The sequence below is a fragment of the Saimiri boliviensis genome, chromosome 4, assembly GCF_048565385.1.
Source record: "Saimiri boliviensis isolate mSaiBol1 chromosome 4, mSaiBol1.pri, whole genome shotgun sequence".
NCBI classification, from domain to species: Eukaryota; Metazoa; Chordata; class Mammalia; order Primates; family Cebidae; genus Saimiri; species Saimiri boliviensis.
Genome location: NC_133452.1, coordinates 92,732,991 through 92,748,342, shown reverse-complemented (window position 1 = coordinate 92,748,342; position 15,352 = coordinate 92,732,991). Strand labels below are relative to the sequence as shown.

Genomic DNA, 15,352 nt, shown 5'->3' with positions numbered 1-15,352 from the left:
ACTAAGTCTGTGGCATTTTGTTATGGTAGCCCTAGCAGACTGTATTTTGAATCAGAGTCTGTACTTTAAAAAGATCCATAGGTGATTCTCAGTCTTGTACCCAATAATTCAGTCACCTTGATCTTTAATTCCTTGAAAATGGCATACACTATTCCTTCTCACATTTAAATGTATTGTTTCTTTTGTCAAGGAACTTTATTTTCATCCATGAAGCCCACCTTCAACACATCTTTACTTCTTAGCTTAGAAGACACTTCCAAATAGCTTTCTAAATTAAATACTCTTCCTTTGTGCTACTCTAGCGCCCTGTCCTTAACCCCTATTGTCTTTGGCAACCTACCCAGCACCTACCCTAGTGCCTGGCTTATTTTAGGTGTGTGATACGGTCTGTGTGTGCTGCTACAACAAAATACTTGAGACTAGGTAATAAAGATAGTACAAATTCACTTCTGACTTTTCTGGAGTCTGAGAAATCCAAGATCAAAGTGTCAGAAGATTTTATGTCTGGTGAGGGCCCTCTTGCTGTGTCATCCCATGGCAGAAGGGCAAAAAAGGTCCTAAGCTAGTTCCCTGCTCCTCTTTCATAAGGCACTAATTCATTCACAAGAGCATAGCCCTCATGACTTAATCATTTCTCAAAAAGACCCCACCTATTAATATCACCACAATGGAAATGAAATTTCAACATGAATTTTGGAGAGAACCACAATTCAAACCACAGCAGTATCTGCTAAATATTTTTAAATGAATTAATAAACAAATATCTAGGTCTTGCTATACGGCATCAATGTCAACAAGAGTGTCAACATTCCATCAACAGCCTGTCACCAACAATCCTAACAAGATTTTTCTTAATAATTTAAATGCACACTTAAAGAACAGAACAAGAAGAAAACATGCACACTAAAAAAAATTAGTGATAAAAATTGAATACATGAGAGAGTAAAATAGTTAATACAAACTACAAATATTTCAAAAATTAGAAAGGACAGGTTTGAACTAGAACAGATATAAAAGGCTTCAAAGAAGAAATGATAACAGAATTATATGATGAAATATCAATAAGATACAAGAAGGTGGAACAGATGTGGCAGATATTCTAGAACAAGGAAAACAGTTTTACTAACAAAGTAGGATTTGGTGATACAAGGATTCTAAGGAAAGAGAAGAACAAAGGAGAATCCTACGAAGTAATCTAGACAGGCAGAATTTCACTGCATCAAATTCTAATCTCCAAATAAAGTCTTTGTAAAGAAAGATGCCATGCTACAATAGAAGTTATCAGCTGTACTGAAGTCAGAAGACTTAACGTTCTGGTAGAGTTGTCATTATCTAGTTATTTCACTGAAAGTTTCTAGGAATCAATTTCTTGGGCCACAAAATTACCATGTGGAACTAGAAAACCACTACGTTACTTCAGCTCTGACATTCTGTAACCTAGAGTTTACAGTAAAAATTTTCACATTTCACCTTTCACCAGATCTCAAAGTAAATTTTTAAGTACTTTAAAGAATAGTTTTATGCATGCTACAGGAAAACTTCTCAACTCATAAAATACAGAGTCCCTAAATACCTTTGCAAGTTGTTCCAGTGACCTTGAGAAAATATATTCATTAATGTATTATTTGTGGTTAGCACTTCATAGACAAGAGGCAAACAATCCATATTATTGAAAAGAAGCATCTATTTTGCTCCAGGTGTTCTTACAAAAAGAAAATCCTTTCTATCTTTCTGATAAATTCAGACCTTTTTAAAAATGCGGTTTCTTTTTCATGAATTTTAGTATCTCTTAAAATTGGACTTGAGGTGAACTGGACTACTCATTAGTCCCCCACCCAGGCAAATGAATGAAGTTTGAGCAGCCCAGTTACATTTTAACCAGGAGTTTTATTTCTTCTTCTCACACTAAGCATAATTTTCCCCAAGTAGTTTGTATTAATAGAATCATCTGCCAAAAAAAAAAAAGTTTCACTTAATCAAAGCAGAGTCACATTGAATAAAGATGTCTAAATAGCTATTATTACCATAAACTATGAGTCATTTAAAAAAAAAAGATAATTACACATTATTTCATATTTAAATAGGGTTCACTCATAAATTGAGGTGACTGCTTATACTGAATCCACCCATTAATTTAACTGCCAGCACAATTAAGGTGGGATTTTGAGATTTTTCACATTTCAAACTGCATAAGGTCAACAAATGTTAATTTCTACAATGTATCAGAACCCATGCTAAGCACAAAAGAAAAAAGAACAGAGGTGTCCATAAAAGGATACATGAAATTAAGTCCAATTAAAAAATAAATAAATAAATAAATAGTATTTTTTTTTCTTTTTTTGAAACAGGGCCTTACTCTGTCACTCAAGCTGGAGTACAGTAGTATGACCTCTGCTCACTGCAATCTCTGCCTACCAGGCTCACTTGATCCTCCCACCTCAGCCTCTCAAGTAGCTGGGACCACAGGCACTTGCCACCATGCTGGGCTAATTTTTGTATTTTTTTGTAGAGATGGGGTTTGCCATGTTGCCTAGGCTGGTCCTGAACTCCTGAGCTCAAGTGATCCACCCACCTCAGCCTCCCAAAGTGCTAGCACTACAGGTGTGAGTCGCCACACCCATCTATTAGTATTTTTGTATCACAAGTAACTTTTAATACTTCTCAGATCTATAAAAAATTAATTGTACAAAAACTGTCTTTTAAAAATAATTACGTAAGTAAAGCTACTAACAAAGCGAATAAAGGAGGTACAGCAAAGGCAGGGACATCCTGCATTTCTTTCATGTACCAGCACTATGCTAAATTCTTCACATCTCTCACACAACAAAGCATTAATACTCACTATCTCATTTACCAATAAGAAAAAAGAAAACAGAAGTTAAATAATCCATCAAAGACCACATAGCCAAAGTGAGCTAAAATTATATCCACTTCTGGAATATTATGCCCACTTCTAAGCTTTTTATCTTTCCATGATAGTATGCTGCCTCCTTTACAGATTACTTAGTGCTTTGACATAGCTCATATCGTCTAGTCACACTAGATTTTTATTCCCCTAAAACACCATATACTTGTTTATTTCTGTGGGTCTGCCAGAAGCTGCATTTCTTCCTTGAATGCGATACTCCCAATCTCCATGTGCTTGTACATCCTACCTAAAGAAGAGCTTCAGTACACTTTGTTTGACAACCCTGTACAGAATTACCTTTTCATCTGAATTATCACTGCATATATGTCTCTCATACAGTTCTTAGTATAAAACGCCAGAATAACTGTAAACATTTAAAAAGTACTTATAATTACTTAATATGTTAATGTCTCATATCTTATGAGAAAACTATAACTATCATCTCTATTTTATAGTAACTTGATGTTCACCCCCAATAGACTGTGAATTCTGAATCATCCTTCATACCTAGCTTTATGTGGCAGATTTAACTGCCTAGACTATTACTTTTTCTCATGATCATATTATCTACAGATATAAAGGTATTTAGCACACAAGAGTTCAAAAATTTCAGAAAACTTTGCTGTTCAGCATTTTTTAAAAAAAAAAAACAAATTGTGTGACTCAGTAAGTCAAATTTCAGACTCAGGAAGATGACTGTCCTTGTTCTTTTTCTAATAAAACAGAAAATCCTTAATTTCTAAATGTGAATAAACAAGAATAGTTATGTATTTCGTGTCTGAAAAATAGATGTAAATATTCAGATCAAACAAAGCTCCTAAATTATGAAACCATTTCTCATTGAAGATTATTGTTTTTAATGTTTCCATCAAATGCTAAAATAAGAGCATACCCCAACAAGAAGTGGGCGGCTGAATGCTAAAACTTCAGAAATAGCAGCAAAAGGATTTCTGATCCAGTGTTTGCTTCCAGTTGGCTCAGGAAAAAATATCTTCAGGTTTTATTAAAGCATTAAAATTTATTTAACTACCCAATTTTTAAAATAAATTTCTTCACCAGGCATGGTGGCTTACACCTGTAATCCCAGTACTTTAAAAGCCAAGGCAGGTGGATCACCTGAGGTCAGGAGTTTGAGAACACCCCGACCAACATAGTGAAACCCCATCTCTACTAAAAACACAACATTAGCCAAGCGTGGAGGCACATGCCTGTAATCTCGGCTACTTGGGAGGCTGAGACAGGACAATCACTTGAACCCAGAAGGTGGAGGTTGCAGTGAGCCAAGATCGTGCCATTGCACTCCAGCCTGGGCAACAAGAGCAAAACTCCATCTCAAAAAAAATAAATAAATAAATATAAATCAATGTATTTCTTCAATAAGCAAATAATCAAATGTTAAGAAACACAGTGAGTCAGCCATGAATCTTACAAGAATGATAAATGAATACATCATTTTCATGTAATAAAATATTCATTACATGAATTAATGAATCAGCCATTCATACAGCTGAATCTTTATAAAAATTTTCTTGCCCAAAGCAGTGGCTTGGGCTTGTAATCCCAGCATTTTGGGAGGCTGAAGCAGGTGGACCACTTGAGGCCAGGAGTTTGAGACCAGCCTGGCCAACATGGTGAAATCCCATCTCTACTAAAAATAGAGAAAATAAGCCAGGCATGGTGGCATGTGCCTGTAATCCAAGCTACTAGGGAGGCTGAGGTTGCAGTGAGCTGAGATTGTACTAATGCACTCTAGCCTGGATGAAAGAGTGAGATCCCATATCCAAAAAAAAAAAAAAAAAAAAAAAAAAAATTCTTATCCTCAGCAATAAAAATATCATAGTGCTTAGACCATTAAATGAAAGGGTAAAGCTATTCAAGACACTACCTACTTTGCTGAGTTGTTCTACTTAAGGCACTCAAAATTTTAGAAAATCTTCATTATCATTATCATGAAGAAAAAGACAATGTGATCTCTGTAGCATACCTTCAATTGATTCCATTAAAAAATGATATGTATATAAAGATAAAGCCAGTGTGATAAAATGTTAACAACCATATGTAGGTGAAGGGTATACCAAGTTCACTGCACAATTATTCTTTCATCTTTTCTAGATATTGTAAAATTTTTCAACTAAAATAGAAAGTTGGGGCCGGGCGCGGTGGCTCAAGCCTGTAATCTCAGCACTTTGGGAGGCCAAGGCAGGTGGATCACGAGGTCAAGAGATCGAGACCATCCTGGTCAACATGGTGAAACCCCGTCTCTACTAAAAATACAAAAAATTAGCTGGGCATGGTGGCGTGTGCCTGTAATCCCAGCTACTCAGGAGGCTGAGGCAGAATTGCCTGAACCCAGGAGGCGGAGGTTGCGGTGAGCCGAGATCGCGCCATTGCACTCCAGCCTGGGTAACAAGAGTGAAACTCCGTCTCAAAAAAAAAAAAAAAAAAAAAGAAAGAAAGTTGGAACACCCTACCCAGTTGAAAAGGGTAGAGTGTTCTAACCCAAGATGATCTAGTCATCTGAGTGAGTCTTTTTCCCCTTATCAGTCAGAATATTTCAATGTCGAAGAGCTACTATGAACCATGCTCATTTTTTCAAAAGGTATGCTGCAAAGATGCACAGTCAGTGGACATAATTTGATAGTATTCAGAATGTTATTATTTTCTTCAGCATTGACTCAAAATAAGAAAATATATTATTTTCAATCCAAATGTTGTATGGGAGTGAAGTAATGTGTAGACTGGCATTCTTTCTACTAATTTTTCATGTCCAACATCATCCCTTGCAGTATAAACACCAGTGATCTCTCAGTATCAACCTCAATATATCTTTTATACTCAAAACAATTAATTAGATGAAAAATCACTTCTGCAGTAGCATGAGATTCCACTAATAAGGAAAATATAGTTAACAAACACTATGTATTCCCTCACATGTGCCAGGAGATTTTATATGTTATCAATTTCTTTCAAATGTAAAATGAAATTTCTATCAATATTCCACATTGACTGTTAATATTCTGACATTGAAAGATGTCAACTTTTTACTCTCTAAACACAATATTTTATTATCTTTGTGGCTGATTTTACAAGGATGTCAGAAAGCAATGTGACTTGCAACCTGCTTTTGCTTTGAGAAATGTAAATTTATCTTCTCTGACTTTAGCAACTTATAGTAATCGACGTTTTCCTGGAAAACACTATTCTATATCTGCTCTAAAAAATATTAATAATTCATTGTTTTATCAAATGAGCTACCATGCTTAGTAATGGCTGATAGCAAAGGTTTTGATGGCTTCATTACTACCCTAAAAAAGCCAATATACTGGAAACTAGAGAAGAATAGCTCACTAGTCCAATCCAGCTTTTGGATACTCAACATCATACTAGTTATCTGAACCTCTCCTTTTTAGTGGCTTAGACAAAAATCAACACATACACAGATTCACTTTGTCTTGGCACACAGGGATTTAAACTGAACATATATACTGCAGTGTTTATACTATCAACTTTAATACAACAGTTTCGGTGTTTTTTTAATTAATATTAACAGTTCTGGTTGTATCTGCTATTATTTAACAATACAGTGAGCCACTTTTAAATAATTGATCTATTTTGGGAATTAGAGATATGATCCAAACAGTAACACAAAAAAATCAAGTTTAATGAACATAAAATAATACATAAATGACAGGAAAACAGAAAAGCAAAAACAACCTGCATCCTGCTTTAAATGTTAGCTGACGCCAAATGACCAATTTAGTCCTTGCAGCACATGTAATTAAAAACAAGTTATGAAAGATCCTTAGGAAAAAAGAGCCTAAACTTCCTGGCACCAACTGCATAATAATTTTTCCTTCTTACAAGAAAAAAGAATTTATATCCAGTGTTCTTAAGAAAGGTAAATCTACTATATCATTTCCTATTAGAAGATAAAGCAATAAAATATTCAGAACCGGGGTCTCGGCAGCTCGGGCGGCGGGAGGAGTGGTAGCGGCCAGGCAGCCTAGCTTCGCGAAGGCTTTCGGCGCGCCGCGGCCCGCAGGCACCCGGCACGCGCCTCCCCGCCGCCAGGATGCCCAAAAGGAAGGTCAGCTCCGCCGAAGGGGCCGCCAAGGAAGAGCCCAAGAGGAGATCCGCGCGGTTGTCAGCGAAACCTCCTGCAAAAGTGGAAGCGAAGCCGAAAAAGGCAGCAGCGAAGTTTCTCATATGATATCAAGGGATGAACTCTAGCAGGATAGCCAACATGACTGTGCGACATGGTGCTTTTTTTCAGGATAAATCTTCAGACAAAAAAGTGCAAACAAAAGGGAAAAGGGGAGCAAAGGGAAAACAGGCTGAAGTGACTAACCAAGAAACTAAAGAAGATTTACCTGCAGAAAACGGGGAAACAAAAACTGAGGAGAGTCCAGCCTCTGATGAAGCAGGAGAGAAAGAAGCCAAGTCTGATTAATACCATATACCATGTCTTACCAGTGGTCCCTGTCTCCCTTCTTGTACAATCCAGAGGAATATTTTTATCAACTATTTTGTAAATGCAAGTTTTTTAGTAGCTCTAGAAACATTTTTAAGAAGGAGGGAATCCCACCTCATCCCATTTTTTAAGTGTAAATGCTTTTTTTTAAGAGGTGAAATCATTTTCTGGTTGTTTATTTTTTGGTACAACCAGAAAATCGTATGGGATATTGAATTATGGGAGGCTTTGACTGTCTCGGGTGTCAGCTTAACATTCCATAGATGGGGGGTTAGTTTTTATATCCTATAATACAAAGCATATTAAATGGCAATACGGAGTCAGTCCTGCATTTTAATGTCTTGAACATTTTAAATTCTATTCCCATGTTGTTTTTTAGTAGAATTGTTTCCTAAAGAAAACCACTCTGATTGTGGCTCTCCCTGTCAGAATTGTGTGCACTCTGTAACATCTTTGGTGTGGTAGTCCTGTTTTCTTAATAACTTTGTTACTGTGCTGTGAACGATTAAAAATTTGAATATGTAGTGTACATGCTATTCAGTTGTGAATTGTTGGGATGTATGTAACAGCTTATCAACGTGAAGATACAGGTACTTGATAGCCTCTTACAGAAAATTTGCATCTAAATTTTAAGCTGGAAAGTCACTGGAATAACTTTAAAAAAGAATTACAATACATGGCTTTTTAGATTTTTGTTACGTATGTTAAGAATTGGCGTACAAATGGAAATGTCTGTACTGATCCTCAACCAATAAAATCTCAATTATGAAACAGTAAAAAAAAAAAAAAAAAAAAAAATTCAGAACCTTCAATCTCTTTGTCTAGCCTATATTTAAGAAGAAACTTACCCCTTTATAGTTCCATAGAGTGAAAGAAAGTTGTAAATGGACAGAGGTCATGGAAAAAAATCTCCCATGGGCCTGAAAATTCTCCCTGAGCACAGAAGTTCTATATAGAGGTTCAGCTGTATGACACAAAACTCTTACTTGTCCCCAATCTCCAAGCAGTTTCAGAATTCAAAATCAACTGCAGAAACTTTCCACTTTCAAGCAGTAATACTGGAAAGCAGGACATGTAATATGTAAATATTCTTTGGACATTGTATTTCCACGAGAAACAAAAAACAAATAGAACCCTTTAACTGGTCTAAGTGTCATAATATCCGTTTCATTTTTATGACAACTTGTTTTCATTTTATGAAAATAATCAAAGGATGATATAATCCAAAAGCAGAGGTTTCCCCAGACTTGACAGACAACAGCATATGAAAGTAATAGATTGAGACATAAGGGGACTCTATAAAAATTATTAATAGCCTTACAATCACAATTTGGGAAATGTATGTAAACAAAATTTCTGTACTAGAGATTTATAGACCATAATTTCAAAGACATTAATTTAAAGTAAATGTGATTAAACACTCACTATTTATTAACCCATTTATGCTGGAGGTTGCAATTTTTTGAATTTTTGCAGTCACACCTTGGCAATGACCTTGAGCAGTAGGACAGTAATAACGCCTACATTCTTAGCATTCCAATAATGGAACACTAAGCATAGATGGGTTAAATCAAACTGACCATAGTAATAAGTATTCTATCTCTAGGCTGGCATGGTAGCTCACGTCTATAATCCCAGCACTTTGGGAAGCCAACAGGGAAAAATCACTTGAGCCCAGGAATTCAAAACCAGCTTAGGCAACATGGCGAAACCTCATCTCTACAAAGAAAAATACAAAAATTAGCAGGTGTGGTGGCACGCACCTGTAGTCACAGCTACTCAATAGGCTGAGGTGGGAAGATTGCTTGAGCCTGGGAGGTCAAGGCTGCAGTGAGCCACAACTGCACCACTACAGCCTGGACAACAGAATGAGGCCCTATGTATCTCAAAACACACACACACACACACACACACACACACACACACACACACACACACACAAATATCTGAAGGATTTTCAGGTTTTACTATGTTAATTTGCTACCTGTTCCCATAACATTGTAATTCGTTGTACGTATCTAATATTTTACGCTTTTTAAATCATAGTTTCTTTTGTTTTTGGAGATGGCATTTTGCTCTTGTTGCCCAGGCTGAAGTGCAATGGCATGATCTCGGCTCACTGCAACCTCTGCCTCCCGGGTTCAAGAGATTCTCCTGCCTCAGCCTCCCAAGTAGCTGGGAATACAGGCATGCACATCCATGTCCAGCTAATTTTGTATTTTTAGTAGGGACAGGGTTTCTGTTGTTCAGGCTGGTCTCGAACTCCTGATCCACCCACCTCAGCTTCCCCAAGTGCTGGGATTACAGGTGTGAGCCACTGCACCTAAATAAGTTTCTTTTCCAAGAATGTAAGCTTTTTGAGAATAGCAAGCAATATTATTTGCCTTTTTTTTTTTTTTCTTAATCACTTTCTCAACAGCAGCAAAACAAAACTCAAGAGTTTAAATGATCTTTCTGAAGTCATAAGACATACTCAAACCTATATCTGATTTCAAATGTAATGGTCACCTTCTTTGCCAAATTGTTCTCCTAACATATTTACACAGTATCACATCCTTAAAAAGTAATCTGCAGGGCCAACTACCTTGGAAATGTTTATGTTCAGATGTCTAACAACTGAAGAAAAAGGGCTATCAAAATTCTTTTACCTATGCTAAGAATCAGCAGAATACAGTTAAGGTAAAATGTTAATCATTCAGCAGAGTCTGAAAAATAAGTAAGAAACAGAGCCTCATGCTTTAATTTATAATTCCTATGGATGGCAGCCAGCTATTCATACTGGGTATTCCCTATGTTATTGACTGCATATGACTAAAAGTTAAGATTGACTACACAGGGCAATAACTATTAACATGAGAATTTGCAAGAAGTTTATTGCAGTCAGTTACAAAAGACTAAACTAATTTTTCTTAATTTAGAAACAGTTATAAAATATCCTTCTATTTTGATGTAATTATGCAGAATTATTTACATACTCTTCTTAATGTTTTTGGTTTGTGGATGTGGCTGAATTCCTCCAGCAGGAAGTCCGTAAGTGCTTATTCGTTGTACAAGACTTGCTACATTCCCATGCCTTTCTCGTCTGATGGGCAAACTGTCATCTTTGAATTCTGTCTCTCTCTTAATTTCCTACAAAAGGGAAAATAAAGAGGCAAGCTAAGTTACATTTTATTTATACTAAATCCTCAAATGTAAAATATCAAAAAATAGCTACAGTGATTACTATATAAATCATAGTATCAATAGTTTTCAACCTTTGCTATGCTCAAACACATCTGAAGAATAAAACACATTTTAGTAACAGTGACTCATGAGGTTAAGTTTTATCAGAACTGGAGAAAAAGATAAAAGAAGCTCAAACCCCACCCCCATTTCGTAACCACCCCAAGATACAAACACTGAGATACTGAGATACAAAGAAAAACAATACTTCAAAGTCAGAAGTGGACAAACTTTCTTTAAAGTGTCAGACAGTAAATATTTTACAATTTGCAGGCCACACATGCTGTTGCAACAATCAACGCTGTTACGTGTGTTATAAATGCAATCATATATTTAAATGAATGAATATAACTATGTTCCAATAAACTTTATAGACACTAAAATTTTAATTTAAAATAATTTTATATGTCATGATATATTATCCTTTTGATTTTTTCCAACCATTTATAACATTATTAGCATTCTTAGCTCATGGGTCTTACAAAAACAGGCGGTATTCAGACCTGTCCTGTGGGCTGGTAGTGTGATGGCCCTTGATCTAAGTCACGGCTATAAAATAAGACATGTGAACCATCATGGAAAAGTATAAAATTTTATTGAAAGACAAGAAGACAAAAACAAAGTTATGCCATGTTCAGTAACTCAAAACTCAGTATCATAAAGATATCGGTTCTCCCTTAAAATTGATATAATAAATCAATGCAATTGAAGTATATAAAAAATTTGGAGTAGCAATTCAATAACCTGTTTCTCAATTTATACAGAACAAAAGGCTAAGAACAGTGAAAATACGTCAAGGAAAAGAAAAAGAAGGGACTTTTTGTTAACCAAAATACAAAGGAAAACCATAACAATATAATCAGACAATGTGCTACTGGCATTAAAGACAGACATAGGGATAAATGAAACAAAATAGGGACTCCATAAACAGACGAACTTAATTTAAAACAGAAAAAGTAAGGAAAGATGGAATCTTAAAATACATTGTGCATGAAAATCTAATGTTCCATATTTAATAGGAAATGAAACTGGATACCTATCTCACTTATTTCATATTAAAATTAACAATTTTAAATTGATATAGCAAGTATTTAATATATATAATATATATGTTATATATATATATATTTCCCCCACCCCCAGACAAGGTCTTTCTCTGTTACTCTCAGGTTGGAGTGCAGTGATGTGATCACGGCTTACTACAGCATCAACTTCCTGGGCTCAAGCGATCCTCGCACCTCACCTCCCAAAGTACTAGGATTAATTACAGGAGTAAGTCATGGTGATCAACCAAGTATACTTTTTTTAACTTTTACAACAGAACACTTCTATCTCAAGTTCATAAATTCTTATGATGATTGTAAAAGTACTGCAGATCACTTTAAAAGTATCTTGTGAAAAGGATTCTTAAAAAACATACTTCAAATACTTGAGAACTGATAATCTGCTAGTTTTTTTAATACAATGCAAAAGTACTGTAATTATTAATAACTGTATTTTTTTTAAAAAAAAATCAATGTGGAACAGGTAAGAATACTGGTAACCTATCCATTTCCAAGATTTGAGAGTTGTGCAGTGCCCAAAAGGTGTACACATTTCATTAGTAATAATTGTAATTAAGAATAAAGTGTTTTTTCTTTCAGTTTCTGTGTATTATTTTTAAATGGCTAACTTGTTAAAATATAAACACTTATTAAGTTTCTTGAATTCAGCAGTACGTACAACTCTTAGGTCTTTCTTTTGGTGTAGGAGCATCATGAAACAATGACAGAGACAACAACGGTGTTGTGTAAACCAAGAAAGTATGGGAATCTCTGGCACAGCAATTGAAAATGAGAATTCTTAAAGAAACTTTTTACTTTTAAAAGCTGATTATCTTAGTATGATACCAAAAAACACATTTTTGGGGTAGAGATAGGATCATGCTATGTTGCCCAGGCTGGTCTTTAGCTCCTGGGCTTAAACGATCCTTCCTCCTTAGCCTCTCAGAGCACTGGGTGCTGGTACTAGTTTTGCCCAGCAAAACCCCACAAATTTTAAAATAACATTCAGTTATAAGTTTCAAAGATAAAAAAGCAATTACTTTGTAAACAGAGAAACGGTTCTAGCAATATATATCCACAAATACCAAACTAAATAAGATACTGAATGAATACTACTCCTTAATAAAACTCCTGGTTCAATATACACTGAAGTAAATTTATATTTGTGCTACTTGAAACAGTATCACCTTTCTTCTCTTTAGCATTTCCATAAACACTTATTGAGCACCTACTAGTACTAGGCAGCAGCTAGGCATACAAATATTAACAAGAGAGACTGTCTTTTGTTCTCATAGTACTGTACACTTTACAAAATATTACATAATATAATCAGGCACTTAAAATCTACTGTAATAAACATCCAAAAACTGATTACCTTAGTATGATATCAAAAATAATCCAAACATCCATCAACAAATGAATAAACAATGGAATACTAAGTAGTAAAAATGAAGACGTTATTGAGACACAAAAACATCCATGAATTTCTAATTCTAATTGAAAGCCAGACACAAAATAAACGCGGCACATTAAAAATCTTAAGAAAATACAAACTAATATATAGATTAAAAAGCAAATCAATGGTTTTGTTGGGGTAGAATCACAGAGAGAAACAAACAGTTAAATGGCACAAGAGTTCTCGATAAACACATAGAGCCTCTGCATCTTCATTGTGCCAGTGGTTTTATGGTTGTATACAATTGTTTAAAAACTTACTGAATTTTACATTTTAAATGGATGCCACTTACTGTACATAAATTATTATTATTATTATTATTATTATTTTGAGACGGAGTTTCGCTCTTGTTACCCAGGCTGGAGTGCAATGGCGCGATTTCGGCTCACCACAACCTCCGCCTCCTGGGTTCAGGCAATTCTCCTGCCTCAGCCTCCTGAGTAGCTAGGATTACAGGCACGAGCCACCATGCCCAGCTAATTTTTTGTATTTTTAGTAGAGACAGAGTTTCACCATGTTGACCAGGATGGTCTCGATCTCTTGACCTCGGACCCGCCTCAGCCTCCCAAAGTGCTGGGATTACAAGCTTGAGTCACCACGCCTGGCTACTGTACATAAATTATACTTCAATAAAGGTCTTTTTAAAAATTTTTTCATGATAAATGCTATAAATAGAAAACACCAGATGCCTAACATAGGAAGAGCAGCCAATATAAACTCAGTGGTGGTAAGGCAAATCAGGATGACTTATTGGAGAAAGTGACATCTTTACTAAGACAAAAAAAAAAAAAAAAAATGAGAGTAAGCAAGGTACAGAGAAAGCAACAGGAGGTGTCCTAATAGGAAAGAATGGTGTATGAGCAGGCCGGAAAGCAACGGGGAGCACAGAGCTTCTGAGGAATGAAGACAACACTAAATTTAGCTGGAGCACGGAAGGAAAGGAAAGATGACGAGGGTGGTAAAATTCAGGAACAGCAAAGCGAGTAGAGAGCTGATTTAAGCTCTCTGAGTCTGGGTAGGTAATCTGAAATACAGCAAGTCCCCGCTTAAGGTCTTAAATACTTTCTCAGAAACTGTTACATTAAGCAAAACAATGTACAAGGAAACCAATTTTATCATAAAGCTAGTTGACCTAAACAAGAGTTAAACTCCTGCAGCACACCTCTGGGTCACAAAAACATCACCAAACTTATAAATAAAGATGAAAACACTTCTAACAATAAACACTGAAATAAATGTGAGCTACACATGCATTTAGTAAAATTAACAAAAACAAGTAAGATAATTATTTATCCATCTATTCCAGTTCAGGGTTTCAGAGCCTATCCCCAGCAGTTCAGGGTACCGGGCAGGAACCATCCCTGTACAGAACATCATTCCATCGCAAGGCACACTCAGACTGGCAAGATGTAGACACACCAATGAACCTCAAGTCTGCATCTTGGGGATGTGGGAGGAAACTGGAGTACCCAAATAAAACTCTAGCAGACCTGAGAATATGCAAACTCCACAGACAGTGGCTCCAGCCAGGAACCAATTTTTTTCTCATCAATATTATAACAAAACAACACTGAACAAAATGATTTTATGTGAGGACCTAATAGAAGATGAGATGCTGCCATAGTGGAGGAAGTGGAAGGCAGACAGCACTAGAGGTAAATACACCAGACGAGAGTGGAATGTGCCCTAAGTTGTAATAGTGACAAAGGGGAGAAACACTGAAAAGAGTCTAAAAATATTCAAGATGTACAATCTAGGTAATTCAGTAGATACAACCTAAGAAGAAAGAGTCAAAGATGATGCCCAAGTTCCTGACTTTGGCAACTGCTCAGATATTCGATGACAGAGCGATACTCTGTCTCATCTTGCAAAAAAAAAAGTAGTAAATTAGAAGCTCAAATAGCGATTAATTGCGAACTATTTAAATAAACTATAGGTTATGCATATGATAAAATATTGTGTAGTCATTAAAGAATGATATATTTATATTAGAAATGATTCTGAATCACACTATTCAATAAAACAAAGCAATTTTATAACACCACATATATAAAATATGTTTTTATTAAAAATACATGCTACCCAGAAGCTTTTTAGCCAACAATATGACACAAACATATATTTACAAGTATGAGCTAAAAACCAAATGTAGGTAAAGAAGATGACTTGATTTTTACTGGTGAACCCAATTTTCTTGACTCTGAACTCCCATGTAACTCTGGGTAGAAAACTAAATCTTGTCACTTTCAAAA

At 35.6% G+C, this 15,352-nt stretch overlaps 1 protein-coding gene across 3 annotated transcripts in view; it reads right to left on the bottom strand.

Annotated features, from left to right (window-relative positions):
- The window catches only part of CD2AP (CD2 associated protein), a 156,405-nt gene that overhangs the window by 90,175 nt on the left and 50,878 nt on the right, over positions 1–15,352 (bottom strand). For all 3 annotated transcript variants that reach the window (XM_003923090.4, XM_074397874.1, XM_074397875.1), the window contains exon 3: positions 10,355–10,508. In XM_003923090.4, coding sequence (XP_003923139.2) covers positions 10,355–10,508 — 154 coding nt within the window. The remainder of the gene's footprint in view (positions 1–10,354; positions 10,509–15,352) is intronic.